Source organism: Elgaria multicarinata, chromosome 8 (assembly GCF_023053635.1).
Source record: "Elgaria multicarinata webbii isolate HBS135686 ecotype San Diego chromosome 8, rElgMul1.1.pri, whole genome shotgun sequence".
Lineage (NCBI taxonomy): Eukaryota > Metazoa > Chordata > Lepidosauria > Squamata > Anguidae > Elgaria > Elgaria multicarinata.
In genome coordinates, this window is record NC_086178.1 from 110,222,330 (window position 1) to 110,249,242 (window position 26,913).

At 41.5% G+C, this 26,913-nt stretch overlaps 1 protein-coding gene across 8 annotated transcripts in view; it reads left to right on the forward strand.

Annotated features, from left to right (window-relative positions):
• The window catches only part of KCNMA1 (potassium calcium-activated channel subfamily M alpha 1), a 720,064-nt gene that overhangs the window by 530,581 nt on the left and 162,570 nt on the right, over positions 1-26,913 (forward strand). For all 8 annotated transcript variants that reach the window (XM_063133180.1, XM_063133181.1, XM_063133174.1 and 5 more), the window contains exons 15-16: positions 4,434-4,543; positions 18,915-18,983. In XM_063133180.1, coding sequence (XP_062989250.1) covers positions 4,434-4,543; positions 18,915-18,983 — 179 coding nt within the window. The remainder of the gene's footprint in view (positions 1-4,433; positions 4,544-18,914; positions 18,984-26,913) is intronic.

Consider the following 26,913-nt stretch of genomic DNA (forward strand, 5'->3'; position numbering starts at 1 on the left):
CCATGGAGAAGCCCTGCTCCCAGGTAGCTGCCAGATGCAATCTTCAGGTTGTGGTACCACCAATACGGCCTCCTCTGATGATCTTAGCAATCAAATGGATTTATATCAGGAAAGGCTCACCTGGACCCAAGTTGTTCAGAGATTTATATGTTAGCAACAAAAGCTTGAACTGGACTTGGTAAATAGGTAAATGATGACTCCAGGAGCACCCACACAAACTTCATACTAGTTTTTTTTTCCCTGAGGTAGCGCAACCTTATCTAGAAGAGGGTACCCAGGAACCACTCACCCATAGTGTCTCCGTCTTGTTGAGATTCAGTCTCACTTTGTTGACACTTATCCAATCCATCATTGCAACCAGACACTGGTTCAGAACTTGCACAGGCTCTCCTGGTTCAGGTGCTGCTGTGCTTTTTAAAAAAGAATTAAATAGAGGTAGAATTTAGCCCATTGTGGTACTGACCTGATGACTCTAATGGGGCAATAAAGGGTAGGAAGCAGTAGCCAACCTTGGACTCATCAGCCAATTGACTTCTTTGGCTGCAGGCTTCTAGGGGCTGTCTAAACGTTTTCTTTGCCCTGTGGTGGCTGCAAATCAATTCACAGCCACCATGGGGCAAATAGATGGCAAAAAATATGGGGACTTCTCCTGACTTTTCCTGTTGAAGCGAGATCATGACCGCTCTTCCACCATCTGACCTCAGCAGGCAAGGAGTGGGCAGTGGGCCCGGAGAGCGGAATGGCCGCTGGAAAGTCCTCACTGCCTCCTGTGTCAGGACTACCTGACGCCATCCCGCAGCAGTGAAAGCACGGGTTTTCCTAAAAGCGGGGGCAACCAGGTGCCATCCAGGCAGCCTCCTAGTCACAGTGTATTTAGGACTGACTTCAACACAGAAGGCAAAATGGAAAGTAACCAAGAACCTTAACTGAGCTCAGAAATGTTCTAATCACATCATAAATGACTTCTAAAAGAGTAGCTGGAGTAACATGAGAATCAGCTCTTCTCCTTCCTTGGATGTGGACATTATCCTGTCACTGAAAACAGTACTCCAGTCCACATTACTCCAGCTCTGTGACAGCTGATTTTCTATACCTAACACTACACCTAACACTACAATATGGACTAATAAAATTGTGAACCAGCAACAATGGATTTCATTTCAGAGCAAAGGTTTTAGCTGTAAAATCCTTTGTTTGTTTTGCTGAGTAAACTCACTCAGGGATAAATCTCTCTTTATTAAGTACTGGAGAGCCAAAGAAGAGAGATGTGCTAGTTTCTTTCAGATATTGTGGGCTGGAGAACTAGGCTTTATCACCACTTCATTTTTGTTTTTGTGGATGTGCTAGCAGTTTTAGGGGTTGAGACTTGATCTATTCCTCAAAGGCTTTCATATACTTTGGAAGATGAATCTCTTCTGCTTGGGAAATGACAAAAGCTGCAGAAGCACATCAGAAAAAGATTCAACTTTAGAAAGCAAACTTTTGTGAGTATAGGGCAGTTTTTCTTAGGTGCGTGCTTCAGACCTGGCCAAATCCCCAATCCTGATCTGGATCAGACTCTTTTGCAAAGTTTTGGGGAATATCCAAAATGGAGCTTCTCCAAAGTGGACTGAATCTGAATCTTCACCCACCCAAAGCTTCATTACTTATTTGGATTTGGATTTGGAGGGACGTTGAGGCTCAGACCGTATATCTGCAAAATATTCTCCCTTAGCTCTCTCTATAAAAAAATCACTGGGGCCGGGGGAGAGGAGGGGTGTAGATTTGTGACTGACAACTATTCCCAGTGTATCATGGTTCTCCAGTCCTAGAGATGTTGAAGTTATATATCGCAGGACTGTATTAGCATTCAGTACACTTTGCTAGTTCTGTCTCGCAGGAGCAGTAGTATTAAAAGAGTTTTTATTGAACTTGTGGTGCCTGGGAAGGAGTAGCATTGGGTGCTTGCTTGGAAACCATTTGAGGTTCCTGCCCTTCTGCCTCTGCCACTGTATGTTCCACATCCATCATCTACTCCTGTGCTATTTCAATTTCTGTGACTTTGATCAGAAAAGAAAAAGAAAAGCCTTAAATTGTTTTTATTCATTATACCTCTCTAGCCTCCGCACCCATCCTTCTGAAATTTTGCAGGTTTCCTGCCTAGGGACTCATCCATGGTGTTTTCATACAAATTAACACACACACACACACACACACACACACACACACACACACACACGAACCCCACATACTCCAAATTAGAAGCTCCATACAAAAACATTTTCAAATATCTTTCTGACATTTTGCAGGAGTTTCTTAAACTAGGTACTTCTATGCTGTATGCCTTTTTCCTAACAATTGCCCACAAAGAACATAGGGGTATAAGTGCATCAATTTTTGGAAACCCCCAAGCTATAAGGGATGCTTTTGCACAAACTCCCCTGAATCTATGAATCTGGCAGGTTTAATCCCCGCAGACAACTATGCCTGCACTTGTCATCTAGTTCTGCCAAGAAATAAAGTAGTTACTGGCAATTTGCTTTTTTAAAAATAAACCCTGCACCTATTTGTCAGGAATTCTGCAAATTTCATCCCCTCAGAATAGCTACTGTGAATTGCATCCAATTCTGTCAATCAGTTTAAAGGGTATAGTTAGTTGTTGATTTGCAGTGATAGTCAGTGCGAGGCAGGAAATTTTGGATTTCCAAATTCAGATTCAGACTCAGCCTTGAGTTGAATTGGGCAGCTTCTGAATCAGTCTGAGGCAAATAGGATTGTTTTCCTGAATTGCCAGATTGAGACTGAACCAAATCTTGTGATCAGTGCACACTTGCAACTTTTATGTTTCTGTTGATAGTTTCAGTTCTGAAAGTGAATTACAGCTCTACAGAAATCCCTGTAATGTTAGCCCAGTAGCCCTGTCTCATTCGTGGCAGGACATGGCTTTGCTAGAGTCCTGGAAGCACCCGCAGCAGCCACCATGCCCCCAAAAGCACGTTCTTGGGTACCATACTGCTGTGGTTGCATTCCATACCACTCTGGCAACGTGTGAAGTGATGAAATCATGTAAAAAGTGTCTATACCCAAATCTGCCACTGGCATTACTTTTCATGTGATCCATCTCTCCCTCCCGTCCCCATGATGTCTACTTAGCATGCGTGCACTTGCTATTTCTTTTAGGAAAGGCAGGAAAGGATTGGGATCCTACTCCAGCTGCAAAGACACATGTTGTCTTGTAGTCTACACAAAACCGTATGTTCCAGGGTATCAAGATGTGAGGCTTATATTGCTTTAGTGATCTCACCGCTGTGAACAGAGACATCAGTGACAAGGCATACCAAGTGGGTGTATGGACCTGATCAGTACCTTGCTGCAAAATGTCATAAATAATAGATAAATAAATAAAATACTGCATCTCTGTGGTTTTAATTTTTGTGAACCGCCCAGAGAGCTCCGGCTATTGGGCGGTATAGAAATGTAATAAATAAATAAATAAATAAATAAGCTACACCAAGATATCTAAAGAAAGAGTGGGCTATTCATGATGCATAAGCTTAGCAGCAGCAGCAATAATGATAAAAACATCACACTGCTGAATGCTTAATGAAATATTTAGCAGTAGGGATTTAGCACAGGAAAACAATGAAACATGATCGAAGTATCATGGGCTCCTGAGAATGGGGTGGGGACGGGGGCATAGAGCCAGAAAATGGCACCAACATAAGTCCTTTTGCAGGGTGCTGCAAATGATTGGTACCACTGGCCATGCCAAAACATGGAACTTTTTTGATGGGAAAGAAATGCTTTCCATAGCAAACTGAGTTCAGTTGACAAGTGGCTAGGCGAAATGATCTGAAAGGTATATGACTGTGCAGTGAGAAGCCTTGTGTTTTGTGCAAAAGGCAGCTTTTATTTTTGCACCTTTCCCTAAGTCATTTCATTGCAGTGTTTTAATTTTTTTGCTTGGGTACCGCTAAAGAAAGGCCTTCATATATTATTGTACAGAATGTAGATATCACACACATACACAAACACACACACACTACAGACAAAACTTTTTTAAAGCCTAATATGCTGTAGAACTTTGTCTATAAATATATACATATATTACTTAGAAAGACATCCTTATGACCTTACTAGGAGTTTCTACCAAGTTGGAGTACATAGTATCATGACTTTTCTATAGGATAACCTCTTAAGCTTCTTTTCCCACTAAACACTGTTCTCTAAGTATTGTTCGTATTAACCCTAACCCCACCCTGGTTGGTGTATATAGAGAGAACATCCCCATGAAAACTTAGCAGGCATTATTAACTGGTAAAACAATTAACTGAGATACCAACTTTAATTACCTCAACATTGATTGGTATGTAATCACCTCCATTTATTTTTGTAGAAAGTGGTTTTAAATTGTTTTAAACTCTAAATTGTTTTTTTGTTTTTCTTCTTTCTAGATTGAGGAGGATACATGGCAGAAATACTATCTGGAAGGAGTTTCTAATGAAATGTATACAGAATATCTTTCTAGTGCCTTTGTTGGTCTGTCATTCCCTGCTGTTTGTGAGTAAGTAGTTATACAATGATTGACATATAACCCAACTTCTTCCTCTCAGGTGTAGCAATGGAAGCTGTTTGTTCCAAATCCCGGTATGATTCTTAGCAGAACCCCCCCAAAATTAAGTGTTGAGCCAGTAGCCTTCTAGAACAGTTCCTCAAATGCAGAGATTTTCCATGTGTTTAGAATCGCGTCCGCTGCCAGCATAAATCTACACCTCATTGTTTAATATACCTCTTTTACCTCAGACAGCTGGTCATTAGCCATGAGACAAAGAAATCAGAGATATTAGTAAACAAAGATTTGAAATATTTTATTAACATGAACAAGAAAGCTTATTAACTTACGGTTACTGGTATTTTAAAACAAAGGTTACAGTTCCTGATCCTAACCAAACCTAAACTAATACCCTTATCAGGTTCCACGCCAGTTAAATCACAGGCCTGGTACTGTAGCCTTGATACAGGTTCTCCTTCTGTAAGATGTGACTACACCTGGGACCTTTAATATGTTTTGCTAGACCTCCGTTGAATTTTTCAATCTAGTCCAGCAACTGCTTTGACTAAGGACATCCATCAGCTGAGACTGGGACCTCAGCTAGACCTAGCGGTCTAGCGGGACGGAGGAGTGAAGATCCCACGATATTTTTATCATGAGATCTCCCCCTCTGTTCACACGTGGTGCGCGATGAACTCAGAGGGAGAGGTGTTGCACCCGCCATTTTTTTTTAAAGAGACAGGAGTGCACAAATGCTCATGTGCAAAAGGTAAGCCTTTTTTAGAAAAATCCCCTCTCCCTTCACCCCACCCCTGATGGGGTCCCGGCTCCTCATGAGGAACCGGGAGGAGCCGGGACAAACCATGAAGCCCAGCCACACCTTCCACAGTCTCGGGCTCATCCCGAGACCGTGGAAAAAACAGGCTTAAAGTGGAGGGCGAGATCCCGGGGCAAGGGAGGGACCATCCCTCCCTGATCCTGGGATCCCCTGTGCATCATGTGGACACACAGGGACGATCCTGGGGATTGCCTCTGGGATAAAGCTCCGTCTAGCTAAGGCTTGAGATACAATTAGGACTCTGACATTTTACAGCCTTGAATTACATGTATTTTTGCACCAAACAATCATCTGCAAAATGAAGGTAGCCATTAGATCTCTTATGCAAATACTACCACAAGGAAAAAAATTCCAGAGCGGGTAGCCATGTTAGTCTATTGCACTGTCCATCAGATGCATGAAGTAAAATTTGAAGTTAACACTTCATGCATCTGATGAAGTGGACAGTTTCCATAAAACCTTAGGCAGAATAGATTTATTAGTCTAAGGTGCCACAAGACATTTTGTTTTTAAGTAAAAGAGTCTGTGCAATACTGTCATAAGTAACTTCCAGTAGATATATGCTTGTGCAAATAGAATACCTTCTTGGCTTTTCTTATGCAACACTCTGGCTGAGTTCAGACAACACATTTCTCTACAGTGGTTTTAGAACTCCATAGTGGAGTTTTTACACCACCGTTGAGAAACGTGTTGTCTGGAGGGAAAACTGCACCCCACAGTGGATTTTTTTAAAGAAAACACTCCATGCTGAATATCCACACTGTGCAGAGGAGAGTTCCTGCACAACTGGTGTGTTGTGTGTTGTGTGGAGGGCTCTGTGGAGTTTCCCATTGTGTTGAGTGGACTTTTCCCACTGGCTATAGAGTTCTCGGGCAAGAGCAGCAAAAGGAGGGAGTGCTGCTGAGATTGTGTTGTTATTTTTTTGCAGCAATGGCTGATCAGATACCATAAGGAGGACTGGGGGAGGAGAGAGGGTGGCTGAACTATAATTTAAAGGTCATATTGCCTTTTACTCAACTCAATGGGAACCCACAATCACACAACAGTGGAGTTAGAACATGTTGTGTGGTGAGTACCCCCTACAAACGCAACAGTTGAGTGGAGTTTTCCCACTGTGTAGAGAAAAGTGTTGTCTGAACTGTGCCTCTCTGTGTAAATGGCTTTTCTGTGAATGGAAATTATATGGACCTTTGTTTTTCAGGCAAAAACTTGCATCATTGCTGGGGAAACATTGCCTTTGGGTAGCTGTAGTCTGGGTCTGTTGCCAGTTTAGGAGGCTGAGTTATATGCATTGTAGGACACACATAGTAAAGATAAAGGGTTATGAAGGCAGAGAACCACAAATTTGATTTATAATAATTACCTTGATAGTCTTACTGCACGTGCGACAATTTATTACTATGTATCACTCACAGTGCATTTGATAAAACTGACAAATAACCCCTGTCATCTCCATTATACAACAACTCCAATGACAAATTCCAGGTTTGTCCAGTACAACAACAGAGCAATCCTGTGTTCCCTAGACAACATCCTGGAGGGCCAGGTCTAGAAAAACCCATTGGAGGTCTTATTTATTTATTTATTTATTTATTTATTTATTTTGATATCTTGCCCTTTCTCACAAGTTGTCCAAGATAGCTAACAACCCATTTAAAATCAATACAGCACACGAGCACCATTAAAATCATAACTCTAAAATTACAAATACATAATAAAATACAATAAAACCATCCCTACAGTGCCAGAAGACAGATGAATCACTTGCCGTTGCCTCAAAAGCATCTACAAATGACGTTCTTAGACAGACCTCTAACCTCAGAAGAGTTTTCCTGCAGTCAGAGCCCCTCTCCTGTCTCCTTCCACCTGGGATGGCTCCTTTGCAAGGTCGGAAATTGCAGAGCAGGAGAAATCAGAGTATCTGGAACGTGCTAGTAAGGCAGGGAAGGAATGGCTGAGAATTCAGAGAATCCTAAGGCCCTCTTAGCCCCCAACCACACCCCTGGCCCGGAGGAAGGTTAGACAGGCTCTAAAGCCTGTTTTACAGGAGCTCCCTTTCTGGGGGCCAAAAATGCCTCCACTGCTCTACCCACCCACCTGCCAGCAAGGGCCCAGTAGGGCTTAAGACAAGACAGAGCTTCTGAAATGTGGGGGCTCCATTGCTTTGGCTCCACACCCTTAGGATTGCTCTGTAAATCAGCTTGGCATGATTAGAACTGAACTTCATAAGAAGTTCCAAACTCATTTCGATCAAAGCCAATTTGGGATTGAGATTTGCTGGGGGTGGGTGGGAGATAAGGGCATAAGACTTTGAAGGAGTTGGTTGGAGGTTTGCCAAAATAAGTTTCTGTGATTATTGCTGGCAGTACCTCCAGGGACCCCAGCTCCCTCCCTCAGAGCAGAGACAGGTGTAGTGTCTGTAGAAGCCAGGGCTCAGAAGGCAGCCCTTGCGTATTAGAAGAGGGTCCTGTTTATGCCAGAAGACCGCCTCCCCAGGCTTTGATTGAGAGAACAAATGAAGAAGGGTGGCTGGGCTAATTCATGCCAAGAGTTGTTTGCTTCCAAAAACCTTCTACCAGATCTTTTTACCACATTGGGAGCCAAAAACAAATTGAGAGACTGCATATATACAGTCAGGGTTTAAATTTAATCAAAGCTTCAAACTTTTCTCAATAGTATTACCTGTTTAAAACAGATCATGAAAGAGCTCAATACCTACAAACCCTTACTTTTGCTTCTTTGAGAACCTCATTTCCAGAACAACCCTTCCAAACCATGCCCATAACATTTCTGGATGGCAGATATAGGCACGTTCCAAGAAACTTACGGTTCTGTATCTGTGCTATGGGAGAGGTAGAGGATATCTCACACTATTTACTGTATTGTCACCTATATAAAAATCCCAGGGCGAGATTCCTGGGGCAGATTTTGACATCCTTACAGGGGAAAAGTTCCTATGTGAAAATTTGCTGGTTATTGTCGGATGGTGACCCTTACGTTGCACATAAAACAGGTTTGTTTGCTAAAGCCACCAAACATTTTCGCGCAAACACTCTGAATGCTATTGCAGTGGACTGTGCAGGCAATTCACTAATTTGATTTGTTATTGCATGGTGATATTCTGTTATTGCATGGTCTTTCAAGCTGTTCTCTTTGTAATGGCTATTAGTCAAATACAATAAAATGATTTGATCTTGAGACGGATTCAGTGGAGCTCCCTTTTATGAGCTTCACTGACTTGCCCTGTTCCAGAAATGAGTATTTCGGCTCATTTCCATTTGCTTAAGGATCTGCCAGCTTCCTGTTGCACAAATGGTTGGGCCCCATTAGCATGTGGGTTAATAATAATAATAATAATAATAATAATAATAATAATAATAATTTCTTACCCAACAACAAGCATAAAATACATAAAATACTGATTAAAAACATGGTATACACTGTTTAAAAACATCCTAAAAGCATCCTAAAAACATACTAAAAATATCCTAAATTCTACTGGATAGGGTTGCATTGGATACTGCCCAATGTGCCAAAGAGCGCCAGCTATATAACACTGCAAGTCTCTATTCCATTTAGTCATTTGCATAAGAATGTAATAAGATGTGGCACATTTTGGATAATAGATATTTATTTTCATATATAACCATCCTCCACCCCACCCAAAATTAATAAGATGTCCCAAATACCCATTCATGAGTAGCAGAAATAATCTAATTTGAAGGTTTTGATAGAACGGCAGTTTTATTCCTCTGTTATTAAATATTTTGGCTTAAAATATAACATTACTTTTAGTCATATCTCTATAATAATCCAATTTATTACATTTTCTGTATCTCTGAATTCCCATCCCGTACTCAAATGTATTTCTGCAATTATTAGAGCTAGAAATGCACCCTCTATACTAAATGGAAGCGGTAAGAATTGGGTACTCCTTGAGTTGTATGTTGCTCCACCTTGCCCACTTTATTTCCACAAATCATTCTGCCTTTAAAAGGCCTGCTCCTTGCATCTCTATACGGATACAGAAAGATCTGGGGAATATAAATTCCAAAGATACTCTTCTAATCATCCAAGAGCTTGAATTCAACCCTGTCAGTGAATAAAATTTGCAGATTAAGTGCTCTCCATTAGAAGGGTATGCATTAGTTTACAAATGTTTGCGATTGGCTTATTAACAGACAGTGTCAGCATTCCCTGTGACTTCATATGAAAGTGTTATCTGCTAAGCATAAAATCTGAAATGATTCTTACGACGTTTTGCATTGTAGCTAATTGTGCCCCATTGGACGTGGGCCCTGTGAAGCAAACCTCTTGTGAACTGAAGCAATTTTCATTGTTAATACAGCTGCGCTTCCATATGTTCCTTGAAAACATCTCCTGGTGTGGTTTTGTGCAGTCCACAGCTATCATTTGTATCACATGCTGTGGTAGAATAATCAATAAAGAGGGGCCCTTTAATGAGTTTTAGGAGCCTCCCCAAAACATTGGCATAATCCTGAAGTATTTGATTATTTGGAAGCTTAATTGTATGTTTCCTGGTTTAAATTAACGAGACACTGTAACTCAAACTTATCCAACATTTTAATTAGACTGTGATTCTTTACCTCAGGTTAATTAGAGCTCAGAGGCAATTAGAATGTGATGCTTACATCACCAAGCTTAGAGCATGTATATTTTCAGTACAGTGAAGAATTTCTATTCCTTTTCATAATGGCCCAGAATACTTCAAAATGTGCTTGTATTTGTTCCATGAAAAACTCTGAAAATGAATTGGTTCTTTTACCTGTCCAATGATCAGCTCTGGTGCCACACATAAAATCTGCTGTTTTTAATACACACACACACACACACAGAGAGAGAGAGAGAGAGAGAGAGAGAGAGAGAGAGAGAGAGAGAGAGAGAATTGGAGCCTTTTAAAACAGCAAGGCCATAGGTAGACCTAAGGTTTATCCCTGGATCGTCCAGGGGTCAAACCTGTTCATCTAGGTGACACACAGGGGATCCAGTGCTCAGGCAGGGGTGGACCCTGGATGATCCCAGGATAAGCCTTAGGTCTAGCTGTGGCCCAAGTATCCTATCATGCTTTAAAACACTTTTGTAGTGACTATTTATTTATTTTATTTATTTATTGCACTTATATACTGCTCCCATAGCCAGGGCTCTCTGGGCGGTTTACAGAAATTCAAAAATTAAGATAAAAACGAGTATACAAAATTTAAAATTCTAAAACACAGAACATACACACTTAAAGCATAAAAACCCATTTTTTAAAAAAAACTAAACGTGGGTGATTAAGATGTGCCGCCATATGCCTGGGCAAAGAAGAAAGTCTTAACCTGGCACTGGAAAATTAGCAGCGTTGGTGCCAGGCCAGCCTCGTCAGGGAGATCATTCCATAGTCTGGGGGCCACCACCGAAAAGGCCCTGTCCCTCGTTGCCACACTCTGAGCCTCTCTCAGAGTAGGCACCCGGAGGAGGACCTTAGATGTTGAACGTAGTGACCGGGTATATTCACGTCGGGAGAGGCGTTCCATCAGGTATTGTGGTCCCAAGCCGTGTAAGGCTTTATAGGTCAAAACCAGCACCTTGAATTGGGCTCAGAAACATACAGGCAGCCAGTGCAAGCGGACCAGAGCAGGTGTTATATGGTCGAACGTTCTGGTTCCCGAAATCAATCTGGCCGCTGCATTTTGCATGAGCTGCAGCTTCCGAACCGTCTTCAAAGGCAATCCCCACTCCAGCTCCATTTGCTTTGCCCCCAAAGCATCAGTGTTCTGCAGCACAAAAGTCTTGGAATTTTGTTTGGGAGGCAAACAGCCCTGCTGTTTCATACCGATTGATGATCTGGTTCTAAGGTTTCCACCAAATGTTGCCTAATGAGTATACAAAGCAACAAAACAAAGTGTGTGTGTGTGTGTGTGTTTCCTGATACAAAACTATTGAGGAATATCAAGGGAAGAATTCTGAAAATGCTAACAAAATTATCTCACACCACAATTTAAGAAGCAAACAAGTTCAGAGGCCACATTTAAGTTGCTATTCAGAATAACTCAAACTGAGCACAACGAAGTGAGCAATTTGAATTGACAGAACTGATGAAAACATTGCTGGCGTTCCATTCTCTATATAAACTTCAGGGGCAGGGATGCATCAATATGTACATGTCAGATGCATCATTTAATCTGGAAACAGAGCAGATTTGGGATTTGGCACTGAAAAAGAACAGTTCCTGAGATACATTCTCTCAAACCCCTATACTTTTTTTAAAAAAATAATAATAATATCTCCCATTGGAAATGGGATGGTGGATGGGAGGTGAATAGTAACTTGCCTTCCAAACAAAATTCTAAGACTTTTGTGCTGTAGAACACTGCTGGGGGCAAAGCTTTGGGGGCAAAGCAAATGGGGCTGGGGGTGGGGATTGATGTCTTTGGAGCTGCTTATTCTATTCAAAGCTGTCTTGGGCTGAGGATACCACATTCTGTACTTTAGGGTACAATCCTATGCATCTTTAGACAGAAAAAAAGTCCTAGAATTCCTGTACAACCCATTCTAGGACTGTTTTTCTGACCAAAGATGCAGAGAATTACACCTTAAAAGGTTCAGTGGTTTCTCTTCTCCAAGTCTCCTCCCTCCTGCCCACTTCAAGCAGTAATTAATCACTAATAATCATTTGAAAACATGAAATCTTGATCTCCTCAGAACTGAGAGAGCAGTTAAAGTCCTAATTTGATACTGAATTGTGAGCACAGCCCAACTAAGGGATGTATAATCCCCCTTCTTGAGTATAAAAGGAGCTAGAATAATTCTCATTCTCCATTGAAGTAATGCATGCTGCCTGCCCCTTGTTGTTTATTCGTTCAGTCGTTTCCGACTCTTCGTGACTTCATGGACCAGCCCACGCCAGAGCTTTCTGTCGGCCGTCACCACCCCCAGCTCCCCCAAGGTCAAGTCTGTCACCTCCAGAATATCATCCATCCATCTTGCCCTTGGTCGGCCCCTCTTCCTTTTGCCTTCCCCTACTTGCATGCATAGTTTTAACAGCCCACCACGCAGGTTGGTGTTTATTATAAACGGTCTTTTCCCCTATGGGAGTTAAATTTTAAGATGGCCAAGTAAGAAGTAAGGAGGCAATCTCTTTTCAAAATATGCCGAATATTGAATGGGTTGATGTAAAATTGACCATACGAGCTTGATATATACACCTTACGTTATCATTTCCCAATGATGTTGCATAACAAGGCACTGGGAAGCAGACATTGCAAATTCTGTCTGGCTAATCTGCTTCATATAAAGCTGAGGAAAAGCATTTGAAGAGGTAAGGGACTATAAAAATATACAAGAGTTATATTTTGGGAGAGGTAAATATGTTTGCCTGATAAGTACTTCTTCTTGGCTTCCCTGTTCTGTCTGGAGATACTCACTAGCTTAAGAAGGAAAGGCAAAGTCACTTCAGAGTTTGAGTTATTTCTTTGACCCATTTAATAAAGGTGGATGACCTTCCCACCACCAGGAAGTTACAGCCGAATCCTATATGTCTGCTCAGAGGTAAGTCCCATTGAGTTCAATGGGGCTTACTCCAAGGTAAGTGGGTATAGGATTACAGTCTCTGAGGGCCACCTTAAAAGGTAAAAGAATACAGATCAAAGCTTTACTCTATACTCCTACTCTCTTGCTTATCAGCTCTGCTTCACAGAATCAGTGAGCCCTCAGTGATTTGATTATTTAGGATTTTGATTTATAAGGCTGCATGCATTGTGATTCAGTTGAGGTGAATCCATTTGGGTACTCCAGCTTTGAGGTTCAATTGGTTTCCATACAGTAATGTAATTGCTCTATTGCACAACTAGATTTCTTTCCAGGGCATGAAAATTTTGCATGACCCGGACTAATTTTCAGTCGTGCAAATTGTCTCTGTGCAGGAAAGGAAACTAGCAATTAGATTTTGTGCAGTACAGATCGAGACATGTAGGCTGTTCTGGTTTAGCTTCATTTACAAATGTACCTATTTGGGGTTAGGATTTCTTAACTACTTTCTGGAAGGTGAGGACAGAGCTAGATTAGTAAGCCTCCTCAGGAAGGGGGATTTGGGAAGAATGGGCATTGCCACAAACAGAGGTCTGCTTCTCACCCATGCGTACCTGACCAGAGAAATTAGGGGCTTGGTAAGAAGTTATTCCTGAGAGTCTTTGTGTATGCGTGAGGAAAGGGTACTTTTGGGGTGAGTAGAAAGGCGATCACCCATCCCTACAAATTGTCAGGAAGCAAAGCTGTTCAAATTTAGGGTGACCATATGAAAAGGAGGACAGGGCTCTTGTATCTTTAACAGTTACATAGAAAAGGGAATTTCAGCAGGTGTCATTTGTTTGCAGCCAGCACCTGGTGAAATCCCCTCTTCATCACAACAGTTAAAGCTACAGGAGCCCTGTCCTCTTTTGTATCTGGTCAATAGGGCAGCGTTCCCTCAGCTTTAACTGTGGTGATGAAGAGAGAATTTCAACAGGTGCTTCATTATTATTATTATTATTATTATTATTATTTATTTATTTATTTATATAGCACCATCAATGTACATGGTGCTGTACAGAGTAAAACAGTAAATAGCAAGACTCTGTGTACAAATGACACCAGCTGAAATGCCCCTTTCTACGCAATTGTTAAAGATACAGGAGCCCTGTCCTGCTTTTCATAGGGTCACCCTATGTTCATCGCCTCAAATTATTTTCAATTAATTACAATTTCTCACAGTCTTCAAAGGCAGCCACACATAGGGCAGGCTTGGACATCAAGTTAAGCCATCCTGAAAACAAGCCATTCTGGGTTGGTTAATCACTTGCTAAGCTACGCTGCTGAGAACAGGTGCTCACCAGCATGTTTTCCCCTTCATCCTCCCACCCACTTCCACGCTTAAACCATTGTTCCAGGTTCGGACAGCATGATCAGGCACTATGAAACTAATAATGGTGACAACCCAAAATGGGTTGTCTTGTTTAGGTCACATTATCCTTACATAAATCCAGCCAATGAGGTTGCCATAACTGTCTGCCTTCACAACAGAAAACACGTTTATACTGATAAAAGGCCCCTTTGGACAAAGGCACTACCTGTGAACCTAGGAGTAGTGCTTGGTCCATCAGCATGCCCAGACTGCACATTTTAGCTTTTCAAGGTGATGTCCAAATCAGGAAACTGCCAATTCGCAAGTCACTTGTGCTTCTCAACATTTTCTTCATCATGCCTGGGTTGAGTTCTAATGTATTCACCCATAACCGGTCTATATCACTATTCAAAACTTCCTTTCCTTCATCTGACACAACTGAACAGGAGGAGCAGAGCAGAGTGTTTTCAGCATATGAGGACACTTGACCCCAAATTGTGGGTTCAAAGGTGTTGTTTAGTGTGTTGGGGCTCAGATACCACTTCTGCCTTTTACTCAGTCTTTTGGGTAGGTTATTTGTCTTTTGCCACACCTCATGGCAGCAATTTTGTGGTGGTGCCCAGGATAGTTTATCAAATTGCCAGATGCACCCATGGCCCAAAAAGGGCGCCTACCCCTGATGTATATGTTAAAAAGAAAATAATAAAAAATGTGTAACATTACCACGAGGAATATTTTTTTTTATCTCTTACAATTGGCAGACATTATTTTGTTTTTGTTATTAAAAGTGAAAGTGTGGGCAAGCATTCCTTGATGAAAAATTTGGTAGAGCTACTATGGGCCAGAAGAAATTGTCACAGGGTCCAGATCTTTTTAGCTCGTGTACCATCAGTCCAAAATCCCTGTTCTAATCTATAGATTAAAATTTCAGTCTGGAGTCACGGGTCCTAGTGGCCCTGCAGTGGCCCTGCCCATGTGTTCCAGCCGGAAAGGGTTCAGTACCTTTATAGACAAGGTTCTGCCCTCAACCGAGTAAACAAACAAGGCATGTTTCTTTAATTGAGCTAATATCCTCATATTATACAGTTAATCTTTTGGGGGAAGAAAACTACACATAATTGCACTTCCTTAAACTGTGGTTTTATTTCATCACTTGTGGAATTTTTCATGTGGTGTCCAGTTAACGAGGGCTTTACGGAACTGACTAGGGGAACTTCTGTTTTCTTTACTACCTCGTGTTGCAGTGTAGATTTAACGCCACTCTGAAGACAGGAATGGTTTGGTTTTATATGTCCTTTGCCTTTTGATGATTACATCCTAACCATATGCCTTTGTTGTGCACTGCGGGTTGAATGCAGAGTGCTGACCAGCCTTTCCTTTATACACTAATGTTCCCAAAATACATCAAGCCAAGTTTGTATCTGTAGGTTCTATGATGACAAGAGATAATACTTCTCAGGATATTTTAGGGAACCCAAATATAGCAGGTTTCACATCTAATTTATGCGAGTGATGAGCTCAGCTCCTCGAAAAATACTGATTTTAATTAGGAGAAGAATTTATTTCCCTCTAGGTGAGTAGACAGTTGGTCATAGCTTCTTTAGAGCCTTTGTTCATGAACATCTGTGCTCAAACTGCTGCCATTAATAAATGGTGTTGGAAGTTAAAACAGAAGAAGCTAAGAGATTAAGGCTCCTAATAATGTCATTTCCATTTCTTGTGATTCTTAACGCAGAATTTATTTGCAGGAAAGCAATCCAGCTGTTTATTAAAGCCGTATTTTAGGATTACCTAAGCTTTCTCTTGCAGAACCCTGGTACTTCATCTCTTCTAGCTTCCCCAAAGAATCCCGGGAAGTGTAATTTGGCAGTCTGTTAAGAATTCTCTTTGAGAGATCCTTTCCCTTTTCCCTATAGAACGACAAATTCTAGGTGGTATCTGGGAAAAGGGAATAACTTTTGAACCAGTTTAAGTCTGTTTTCTTGGGACTCAGGAATTCCGACACATGGCATGGTTTGGTTAAATAAGGCCAGAAGTTTATTGAGCTGCCTTGGTTCCCTCACCAACCCTCTTTCCAATGCGGGTACTTATAATTCAGGGTATTGAACCTCTTTCAGTCTGGGGGTTATATTCAATTCCAGAGCAGCTCTTGGAGGCTCCATTCCGGAGGTGGGTGGGGCTGAAGGCAAAATGGGAGGGGCCAAAGTAAAAACAGGCCGGGCTGAAATGCCAACTTATTTTAGTTTACGGCTCTTACGGTCAGCAGTTAAGACCTAGGAGAGGCTTTTCAGCCTTTTAGAATAGGAAAAAGAAACCACCAAATGATGTGTGTAGGGGGGTAGGGATATGGAGGTGGATACAGGAAGGGGGCATGGCCCATTTTTTTTGAGGGGGAGGTAGATGATCTTATTGGAACCCCAGGCAGTCTGGATCTGGCCTGCGGCAATGAGGTTTGACGCTCCTGCTGGATGGCTATAATGTGAGCTAGTTGAAAGACGGGCTCCCACCCTAGCTCTGATCCTTGAGCAGTCATATGTGCTTCTCTTGACAAGCCACAGCCCCACACACCTCAACAGAGGGCTGTCAGCACCACTCCGTGTCTTCCCATTCAAGAAGAATGCAGACAAGCTGGAGCATGTTCAGAGGAGGGCAACCAGGACGCTCAGGGGTCTGGAAACAAAGCACTATGAAGAGAGACTGAAAGAACTGGGCATGTTTAGCCTGGAGAAGAGAAGATGGAGGGGAGACAGGATAGCACTCTTCAAATACTTGAAAGGTTGTCACACAGAGGAGGGCCAGGATCTCTTCTCGATCCTCCCAGAGTGCAGGACACGGAATAACGGGCTCAAGTTACAGGAAGCCAGATTCCGGCTGGACATCAGGAAAAACTTCCTGACTGTTAGAGCAGTACAACAATGGAACCAGTTACCTAGGGAGGTTGTGGGCTCTCCCACACTAGAGGCCTTCAAGAGGCAGCTGGACAACCCTCTGTTAGGGATGCTTTAGGGTGGATTCCTCCATTGAGCAGGGGGTTGGACTTGATGGCCTTGTAGGCCCCTTCCAACTCTGCTATTCTATGATTCTAAGTTCTGGGATGAAGAATGAGGTGACTCCCAAGAAGTTCCCTCTTCCAGTTACCCTCAGGCCAATAAACTGTGAGTGATTAGTTTCGGAAGCGGTCTTCCAACCCTCCATCGTGTTATCCTAATTTTTCTTTTCCAACCCCACACTGGGGCCACTTTTTATGACCTAAAGTTTATCATGTTCAACAAGATTTGACCGAACAGTCCCAGAAATTACCTAAGATTTCACCTTCTACGAGCAATCTCATAGGCTGTCTCAGCTTGATAGAGTGGACCAGGCAGAGAGGGGAAACAACAAACATTCAGACATGCGGAGGGGGGTGGATCCTACTCAGCCCTAAGGCAACTGGCTAACACAATACTTCTACAATCTTGGAAAGGCATGATTACTGGAGACTGGTAGTAGTAGTAGGATGGTCAGTTGCTTTCAGGCTAGCACATGTCTTGCTCAGAGTGGCTTACCCATAGCCACAATATGTGAGCCCCTTATCTCACCTTAGATGTTCCATTAGTATAAAGCCCATGTCACCATGGGCACTAGTAGCCCTGCTGAGAGATGTGAAGACCTGGGCAAACATTGAAAAAAATCGAGGGGTGGTGGTGGTGGTTCCTCTCCCCGCCCTTCCCAAGGACTGTGAATTCTTGACATTTTGGGTTTTGTTCTATAGAGTCCTGTGTAGTTCTAAAGTATTCGTACAATAATTACAAATTTACTAACTTACTTAGCTATTGGGTTTAATATATATATATATATATATATATATATATATATATATATATATATTAAAGAAACATATCTCAGGCCATGTACAGATATAAGTGACTTGACTGGTGACCCTGGTTTGCATCCAGCTTTACTCGGTCCTTTTTGGACAGATGTGCAAACTCCCAAACTGCAATTCGCTCAGGAGCAACTTATTTACCCCTATTTCTAGTTAAAGATGGCTGTGCAAAGTGCTGATTTATTGTCCCTTGGGACAATCGCAAAGCCACCTCCCTCCCTGGCTAGATGTCACAGTGATGTTTGGCTGGCTCTGCCCACAATCATGAAGACACTCCCTTTATAGTAACCTTTCAAATAAGCAAAATGGCGGGCTAAAAAAAGAAAAGAAAGATCAGTGATAAATGTTTCACTAGAGAAAGATGCTGGGTAACTGATTATTATTTTTAATGGCCAACACCTGCTTGAAATATGCGGAGGTGGGCTATATATCCACCCTGGAATTAAAGCCAGGTTTGAGTATCAATAGATGAGCAAAAGCTGGTTGAACAGAGCTCACCCTACAGCAGGGAAGCCCACACAACCATTCTTGGAGGGTGGATTCCTCTATGCAGCCTAAAGCTAGGATCCCATATACACTTTGAACTCAGCAGGACTTATTTCTGAGAGGTTTAGGATTGTACTGTAAGTTATTTTTGAAGAAGCATTCTTTGGCACTTCTTATTTTTACAGTAGAATTGATTTCATCACCTTTTCTTCCCCCCCCCCAAACTGAATTATGTCTTGATGATATTTTCAATGAAAAAGTGTTCATTTTTAACCATGATGCAGTGACTCTTTTTCTTCCTTCCTTTTGGCAGACTGGTCTTTGCGAAGCTAAAGCTCTTAATGATAGCCATAGAATATAAGTCGGAAAAACGGGAAAGCAGGTATGTAGTTGTCTCCAAAAATGATTTCATAATGCACCTTTGATAATTTGGCCTGCTGAGATAGCTTTCTTTCCTTCTTTTTTTCTGAACGGGTGTTTATACCAGTGAGAGCATTTTATACACCCATCATTGTGGCATCACTCCACCAGCTCACATAACCCAACCAAATGGCTGCATCACCCTCCTCTGAACCAGGCTCTCATTACATTGGTTAAAGGGAACCATATTCTAATTTGTACTGCTTTTAAGGTGTGGAGCTTTTTAGATTTTGGTCTTTCCCCTCCCCCTATGCACCTTGATAAGTGTCAATTAAATTAAAATTAGAACCAGGATAGCAGATGAAACATAACCACAACCTCTGTATAACTCAGTGCCATGTAACTACCATCAAATGACAGATTTACATCTGTACGTAGGAATGTTGCACCTTGAGTCATATGCAAAACTTGGCTTGAAGCACCATATCCATTGATGGAGCTCTTTAATGCTAATACTATTCTTTTACTGTTCCAAATAAACAAACAGATGAATATTAAAATGTTTTGTCACACAACTACAATGGGTTCTATACTGGCCCAACATGAGTCCACTCCAAGTCCTGTTTTGCTCTGTGGTCATAAGCTAGAGATTTCTCCACAAAACAAAAAGAAAAACAACGCCTCACTTCAAAAACAAAAGTATGAAAGAAAAGTTAGAGTTTAAAATATGTAGGAATTATAATAAGTTCACATTTAGATACTGTAAATGATGATAGTACACATATTTATTTATCAGTCCTCATTAGCTATACAATATTTGTTTCAGCCTCCCCAGTTGCTCTAATGAAGGAAAGGAAAGGAACCTCTCATGCAAGCACTGAGTCATTACTGACTCTTGGAAGGATGCCAGCTTTCGCTGACGTTTTCTTGGCAGGCCTTATAGCGGGGTGGTTTGCCGTTGCCTTCCCCGGCCGTTATTACCTTTCCCCCAGCTAACTGGGTACTCATTTTACCGACCTCGGGAGGATGGAAGGCTGAGTCGACCCGAGCCGGCTGCCTGAAACCAGCTTCCGCTGGGATCGAACTCAGGCCGTGAGGAGAGTTTCAGCTGCAGAAACTGATGCTTTACCGCTCGGCGCCACATGAGGCTAATGAACCTACATTTAAAGAAATGTAACTTTTTAGTAAATACAAATCACTGAGGAAGACCAGACAGGCAAAACACTTTATCACATCAAATGGATTTTATGGCTAATGAGGATTGATTTGATTTATAATTGTTGTCAATTAATGTTTTGTAATATTTGAATGTGAAATTATCATAATCTATAGGTCTTATACCACAATCTAGAGAAGCTATTGCATACAGAGACATAGCTTAAAAGTATGATACATGCAATCTTCCATACAAATTAATATCTAGAGTCAACTGCTGTGTTGTGATGCACCGTTCCATCTGTCAGAGGGAAAAGGCATTGTGATGCGTCATGTGACTTCTGGAACTTTGGGCTCCTTTTAACAAAAGGGACAAGTATCACAGGCAGGAGAAAGGTTCCGAGTCTCTTGGCCTGTTCAGGAGGACACAAGAGTTTCTTTAAAAGGAGCAATGGCCAAGGAAATATAAATGACCGTTGCTAATGGAATGGAATTTAAATTAGCGCTAGTCCTGAATTGCACACTTCCCATGTGAAGTACCACCTGACCTTTTTATTTTCGATGAAGTGCAGTTTCTTCTTTCCAAGACCTCGATCGGAACAGGCGCATGGGCGGGGGGAGCATTTTACCCTTTCCCCGAATCCCATTGTCCAAGTCAAAATTGTTTCTCCCAAGCTGGTATACCACCTGTGGGGGAAGGGAGAAAGATACTGGGCCCATGCACCATTTCCTCTGGGTGGAAAACCAGACTGGTGGAGATTTTATTAGGAAAACATTCTGGAGGAAAGGGTCCGTCCCCATGACTACACCACTCAGATTTGCACGTGCACACATCCGGCTACATCTCAGCAAAAAGCTTCACTTGTCTCTTGTGCCAGCCTTGCTTAAAAGCCCAGCATACCCCAAATCCAACAACAAGTCCATGGCCTAAGTCCAATGCTCTTATCTGCTTAGGTAGAACAGTATTTCCATTCCTTTATTGTTCCATTAATTAGCTCTGCCCAGTGTTTCTTTAGTTTGGAATTCTGGTTAAATTAGGCAAATTTCTAAAATTAATTCTGGAATCAAAGCACGCACAGTTTGCTGCCTCTTTCATCCCTTCATTTCACGCCCTATGTTACCAATACACATTGATAAAACACTGCAAAAAATAACAGCCCCACCTACATTTACATCAACCTTGCTTTTTTGTGATGCTTAATTAATATTGCAAAAGAGTATTTACTTTGAATTAATGTTCCAGGTGGATCAGATTAGTCCTTCTAAGGCCATAGCTAGACCTAAGGTTTATCCCTGGATCGTCCAGGGGTCAAACCTGTCCATCTAGGTGACACACAGGGGATCCAGTGCTCAGGCAGGGGCGAACTCTGGATGATCCCAGGATAAACCTTAGGTCTAGCTGTGGCCTATGTTATACAGCCACTATAGACATGTGTATTGTTATCAGTGAGAGAATCTGTTATAAACATTACATGTAGGTCTGTGCCAAATACTGTATAATTTCAATACTCACTTTGAAATTAACTCATTTGACACAGCTAAACAGAATATTGAGTAGGGAGGGGAGCAACTGTGCCAAACATTTGTGTTTTAATATTGTTTGGTGCCCTTGGCTCACCACCATTTTCTCTGTCTTCATCTTTGCAGTCCTCTGCGTTAATTACCCATACTGCCTTTTAATCTGATAGTCTGTGGTGAGTCAAGGCTCGGAATAGAACATCAGGGTCTTGTAAAAGCCTGGCTCAAAGGAGAGAGGGAGACTTTTAAGGCCCCCCCCAAAAAAAAATACAAGCAGGAGAAGCATTTCTGGCTTCATTAGCTGAGGCATGCTGTGCTGTGCATAGCCTGAGCAAAAGCAGGCTGGGATTGCACGTATGTGCATCACTTCAGCTAGGGCGAGTTTTAAGAGGTGTTGGGATGAAATTGGAATGGGTGAAAAAAGCCACCCTCTGTAGATGATATGCACCTCACCCCCGTTTCACCCCCACAGCATTTCCAACCCCCATGGAAAGTAATGGAGATATTCTTTCCTATGAAGAGGGAAACAGAAGCTACAGAATGAAAATCGGGGGTTGCAGTGGTGGAGGGGCTAAAAGCTACCCCTAAAGGTCATCCATAGAGATGTCTTTTGTGACCCACCCCTGATTTCCTCCCTCTAGCATTTTTTCCCCACCTCCATAGGGGGATGGGTGGTCTCGGGACTAGAAAAAGGCTTCCAAGATTGGTCGAGCCCTTAAAGCTACCCAAGTTTTTTTCCAGGAGAGTTCAGGTGTAGAGTTGGAAGGTTCAGAGTTGGAAGGGGCCTATAAGGCCATCAAAAGACTCGGTGGCCTTATAGGCCCCTTCCAACTCTGCTATTCTATGATTCTTGGTCATTTTTGAGATAGTCTGAGAGGAGCTTTTGGAATCTCACCCTTTCCAAGTGACAACCCATACTATTTTGTATGCAGAAGTCTGATATCATGTCATCGTGTTGTAATGGAATTGTGTGGTTTGCCACAACCAATAGCATTAAACAGCTGAGTGAGCAAATGAGGCTGAGGGCAACATAGAAGAAAGATAATAGCACCAGAAGGATAGTACTGAAACTATGAAAATGTATTGAAAATGGATGGGTGTGGGAGGTACTTTTCAACATTCATAAAAGCAAAGATGAACACAAAATGAGAGGAGGTGTGTTGGCGCAGCCCTAATTAGACCTGAATAAGACATGTTGCCATTTGAACTGAGCTTTTCTCCCAAAGCGGTTTGGGAGCTTGAGAGGCATTTATACAGCTTGAGAGGCATTTATTTATTTATTTGATTTGTGCCCCTCGTTTCTACCAAAAATGGCACCTAAGGCAGCTTACAATCACAAATAAAAGTTGATAAAAACAATAATAAGCAAATACCTTAAATGCAACTAAAATCACAACAGCAACAATAACAACAGAGTAAAAAAATAGCATCTAGCTCAACAGCTTATTTATTTTATTTTATTTTATTTAAAACATTTGTATTCTGCCCTATATTACTAGGATCTCAGGCGGCATACAATATAAAACAATAAACATACACAGCTAAAAACAAATTAAACCATTATACACCACAGCTTATACACCAAAGGCCCAATAAAGTCCCCGTTGCCACCCAGAAGGCCCTCTTCTGCATTACCACCAAATGTATTGGACTCCCTGCTACTTCACCTGTGTACATACCTTTCTTAGCAACCATTTGGTAGCGCTTAAAGGTGGCCCTCGTCTTAAACAACTAACTCAGTGAGTCCCTAGTCAAGTCATTCACTCGTATGGAATATGCCAAATCTGTCACACTTCCCCGACATTTTGAAGAGGATTTTCCCTGTTACTGAATTATTGATCTACTACGTGGTATCAATCCGCCTTCCTCCTCGGTGACAAAAAAACGTTATGAAACCACAGGTTCAGCACTCTTTGTGATGCTGGGGTTTGGAGCAAAGCCATGCATGTTTGGTGCTACATATCTCCTGTAACGCTCTGCTGACAAGTGATATGTAAAAAAGGGTATATGTGATCCTAGATGTTTGTTTTATGTTGTCAGATACTAATGTCTATTTCTTTCAAAGGCATTCCATTTTCAAAAAGTCACAAACTGAAAGTGTTTTCCCGTTTCATTCAAGGGTGCACCCAAAATAAATGTTGCCATTGAGCAGCTTCATGATGCATTCGCAAATGTAAAGCCAATACTTGATTTTGATCAATGTTGCTTATTATGAGCATAGACAATACAATAGCAACATTAAGAGCAATTGCTTTCATAAGATTCATTTGCAGTTCTGTCCAAGAATTCCTGCTCTGATTCTATGCAGTAATTTCCTTTATTGGCATTTACTAACATGCGTAACAAATGTAGTTTTCCCCCATTCTCCCTTCAGTAGTACACTGGACAATTTATCTTCTTTTTAAGTTAATGGGAGTGATTTTATGAACTTCAAAGGGAGCTGGAATAAATCCTTCATCATAAAATGACATAGGAAATATATCACTTGAAGATGCATACTAGAGCATCCTCTTAGAAATTAAGGATTTGATTCATAAAGTGACTACAAGGCGCAAGGATGCTCAGTGAGATTTTTTACTTGCTTTTGGAAGCGTTGCTGGAATTCAAACTGGGGTGCTCACATAGGGGAGCGCCCCTGTTCCAATTCTGCTGAGCAGAGCTGAAGTGGGCTCAGCCTGCTGAGACAGGCTGTGCCTCCACTTCCTTCTGTCCCAAGGGCCCCAAAACCTAACTTTAGGCCACAGAACAGTTTGACTGCTGATGGAGACAGAATGAACATGACTGCGGTCTTTTTAAAAAATATCTATAAGGTTTCAAATTTATAATGACTTTAAAAAGTAATTCATTTCATTGTACAGCTCCTGATGAAGGATCCCCCGATCCGAAACATTGAGCGTTGTACAAGTTTGCTTTTAAAAAAAATTGAACATTTTTTATATTTCGGATAAGAAAAATAAAGAAATCTCTTTTGACATTTCTTAGCACCAGAGCTAGTCGCCTCTTTTTCTCATACATTGTGTTAAGCCAATAAGTAGCAACTGAGTCACTGGTTGTCTGCCATTAACCATCTGACTGCTGTTCAGAAATGGTCACATTAGTCCCTGCTATCTTAGGTGTGTTGGCTATGGTTTTTCAGTGACAACGTCAGTAATAATGGTCAAACCATTACCCATGGTATATATTTTGAGTCCTTTTTCCAGTCTCACAGTGGTCTCTGGTCAAACAGATATTGAGCTTTCTGAAACAGGATAGTTAAAATAAATATGTGTACTATGAACAAGGATGGTGTTGATGTACCACCTCCAAGTCTCTCGCAAGCTACTGTCTGGATACAGGCTTGGAAATATATTCTGCTGAAATCAATGGAACTTGATTACAAGAGCATGTGTTGTGGGACAAGTTCGAATTTCATTGAAAAGGGGCTTCTGGATGCTATCCCCCAGTGTGTACAGTGGCATCCTGCAATTTGGGTCAGTTGGACCACCTTGCTGAGGTTGTCAAAGGGATGCATTCAATTCGCTTCTTGATGTCCTTGATCTTCAACAAAGGCATCATTTTTAGCCAAAAGCAGAACTGAAACATCCCATCCCAAGAGCGCTCCAGAAGGAAAGTGAATAAAATAACTATTCCATCAGTTGGATACAAAGGCACCTAAGAAAAGCCCCATCCCTTTTCCTCAAATACAGGTTTTACCACGAACTTCTCTTTTTTGTTGTTGTTGCCAGAGAAAGTAAAAATGGAAAGACAACCAACATTCTTCTCTCACGTACCCTATGTTTATTCCTCCGTTGAATTTTCTCCCTGTCTCTCCATTTTATTTGTCCTCATTCTCAGCAGAAAAACCTTTTTAAAAGAATGTTGCAGCCTTTGGAGGACTTGAAATAAAAGGTTTTTTTGCCTTTGTTTTAGTGTCAGTTGTTTTCTGATCAAAGTGTTTGATTTGCAATTTTTTTCTTGTCGTTTGCAGAAGCCGAAAGCGGTATGCCCTCTTCGTTACCTTTCCTTCCAACCTCAACCCTACCTTCACTCCTTCTAACTTCAGGACTAATCCCTTGCCAAGAATACAGGAAGATAACAACTTTGTCTATCTTTCTCTTGATATATATCTATATATAAATATAGATATATAGATATATAGATATATGAGCCCCCCACAGTTTCAAAGAGGAGAGAGAACTCTATAGCAACCGTTGGTTTCCTTGTTGTTTCTTGTGACTTACGCACTAACTTCTTTGCAGGAATGCACACATACATACACACACACACAGACACACACACACACATACATAAACGAAATTTGGATACAAGGGTTTTGTCTTAAGATACAATAGGTGCATAAGATTATTACAGTAGGAGAACTGCCTCTCCTGTCCAGTCCTCTTTCCCCCCTGTTTCGATGTACTCTCCTTACGTTCCAACAGTGTCTGCTCCCTGTCTATTAACCTTTGTGCCCCATTGTCTTTCTATTCACACCTTTGCTGAGATATACTTAGAGTGTCCTCTTTCAGCATACATGTTGAATACAGTATGTCATGTTCTTTAGTTTTGCCTTCCATTAAAAGTATGAATGCCTTGATTTTTGTTTTGTTTTAAGTTTTGAATAGAACAATGAATCGGATTAATTGAAATACAGTACCACACAGAAGCTACTGTATTGTTTTATCAGTGCACACTGTGTAGCTCTTTGCTCTACACATTCATATTCATTCCAACATAGGAGGCCATTGACTGGAACCTTTGAATGAGTTGGCTTCTTTCCCTCACCTTGTGCTGGCATGTTTTGCATATTATTTTAATGTGCTGATATTCAGTGCCCCGTCTCAAGCTTACACACCACCCTGCTGTTGTGGATTTGAAATAAGTAAGGCATGAATTACCAAATCCTTTTTATTTCTCTGTTATTTTACTAGCTTGAACTTTTTTGGGGTGCCCACTGGGACCTTTTCATTCTTGACCTATTTTCATTTCCTCCTGAACTATATATCCCAACCTTAGTTTTACTTCTCTCACACACATACTTCTGTTTCTGTCTTATCATTCCATGTAGTGTGTAACATTCTTTCTTTTTAGTTCTTATATCCTGTGGATTTGGAGTAGATATGCGAAAAAGAGAGGTGGCTTCCTGTCAGTTTGGCATTATTCATATGATCCAACTGCAGAGAAGTTACTGCAACACTTGGCATCTTCAAGGATCTGCAGTTGTTGCACCTCTTACTTGGCTTCTTGTTTACCAGTAATTTTAACCTCGTGGTAAAAGCATGCTTAGCTGTGTGAGAAAT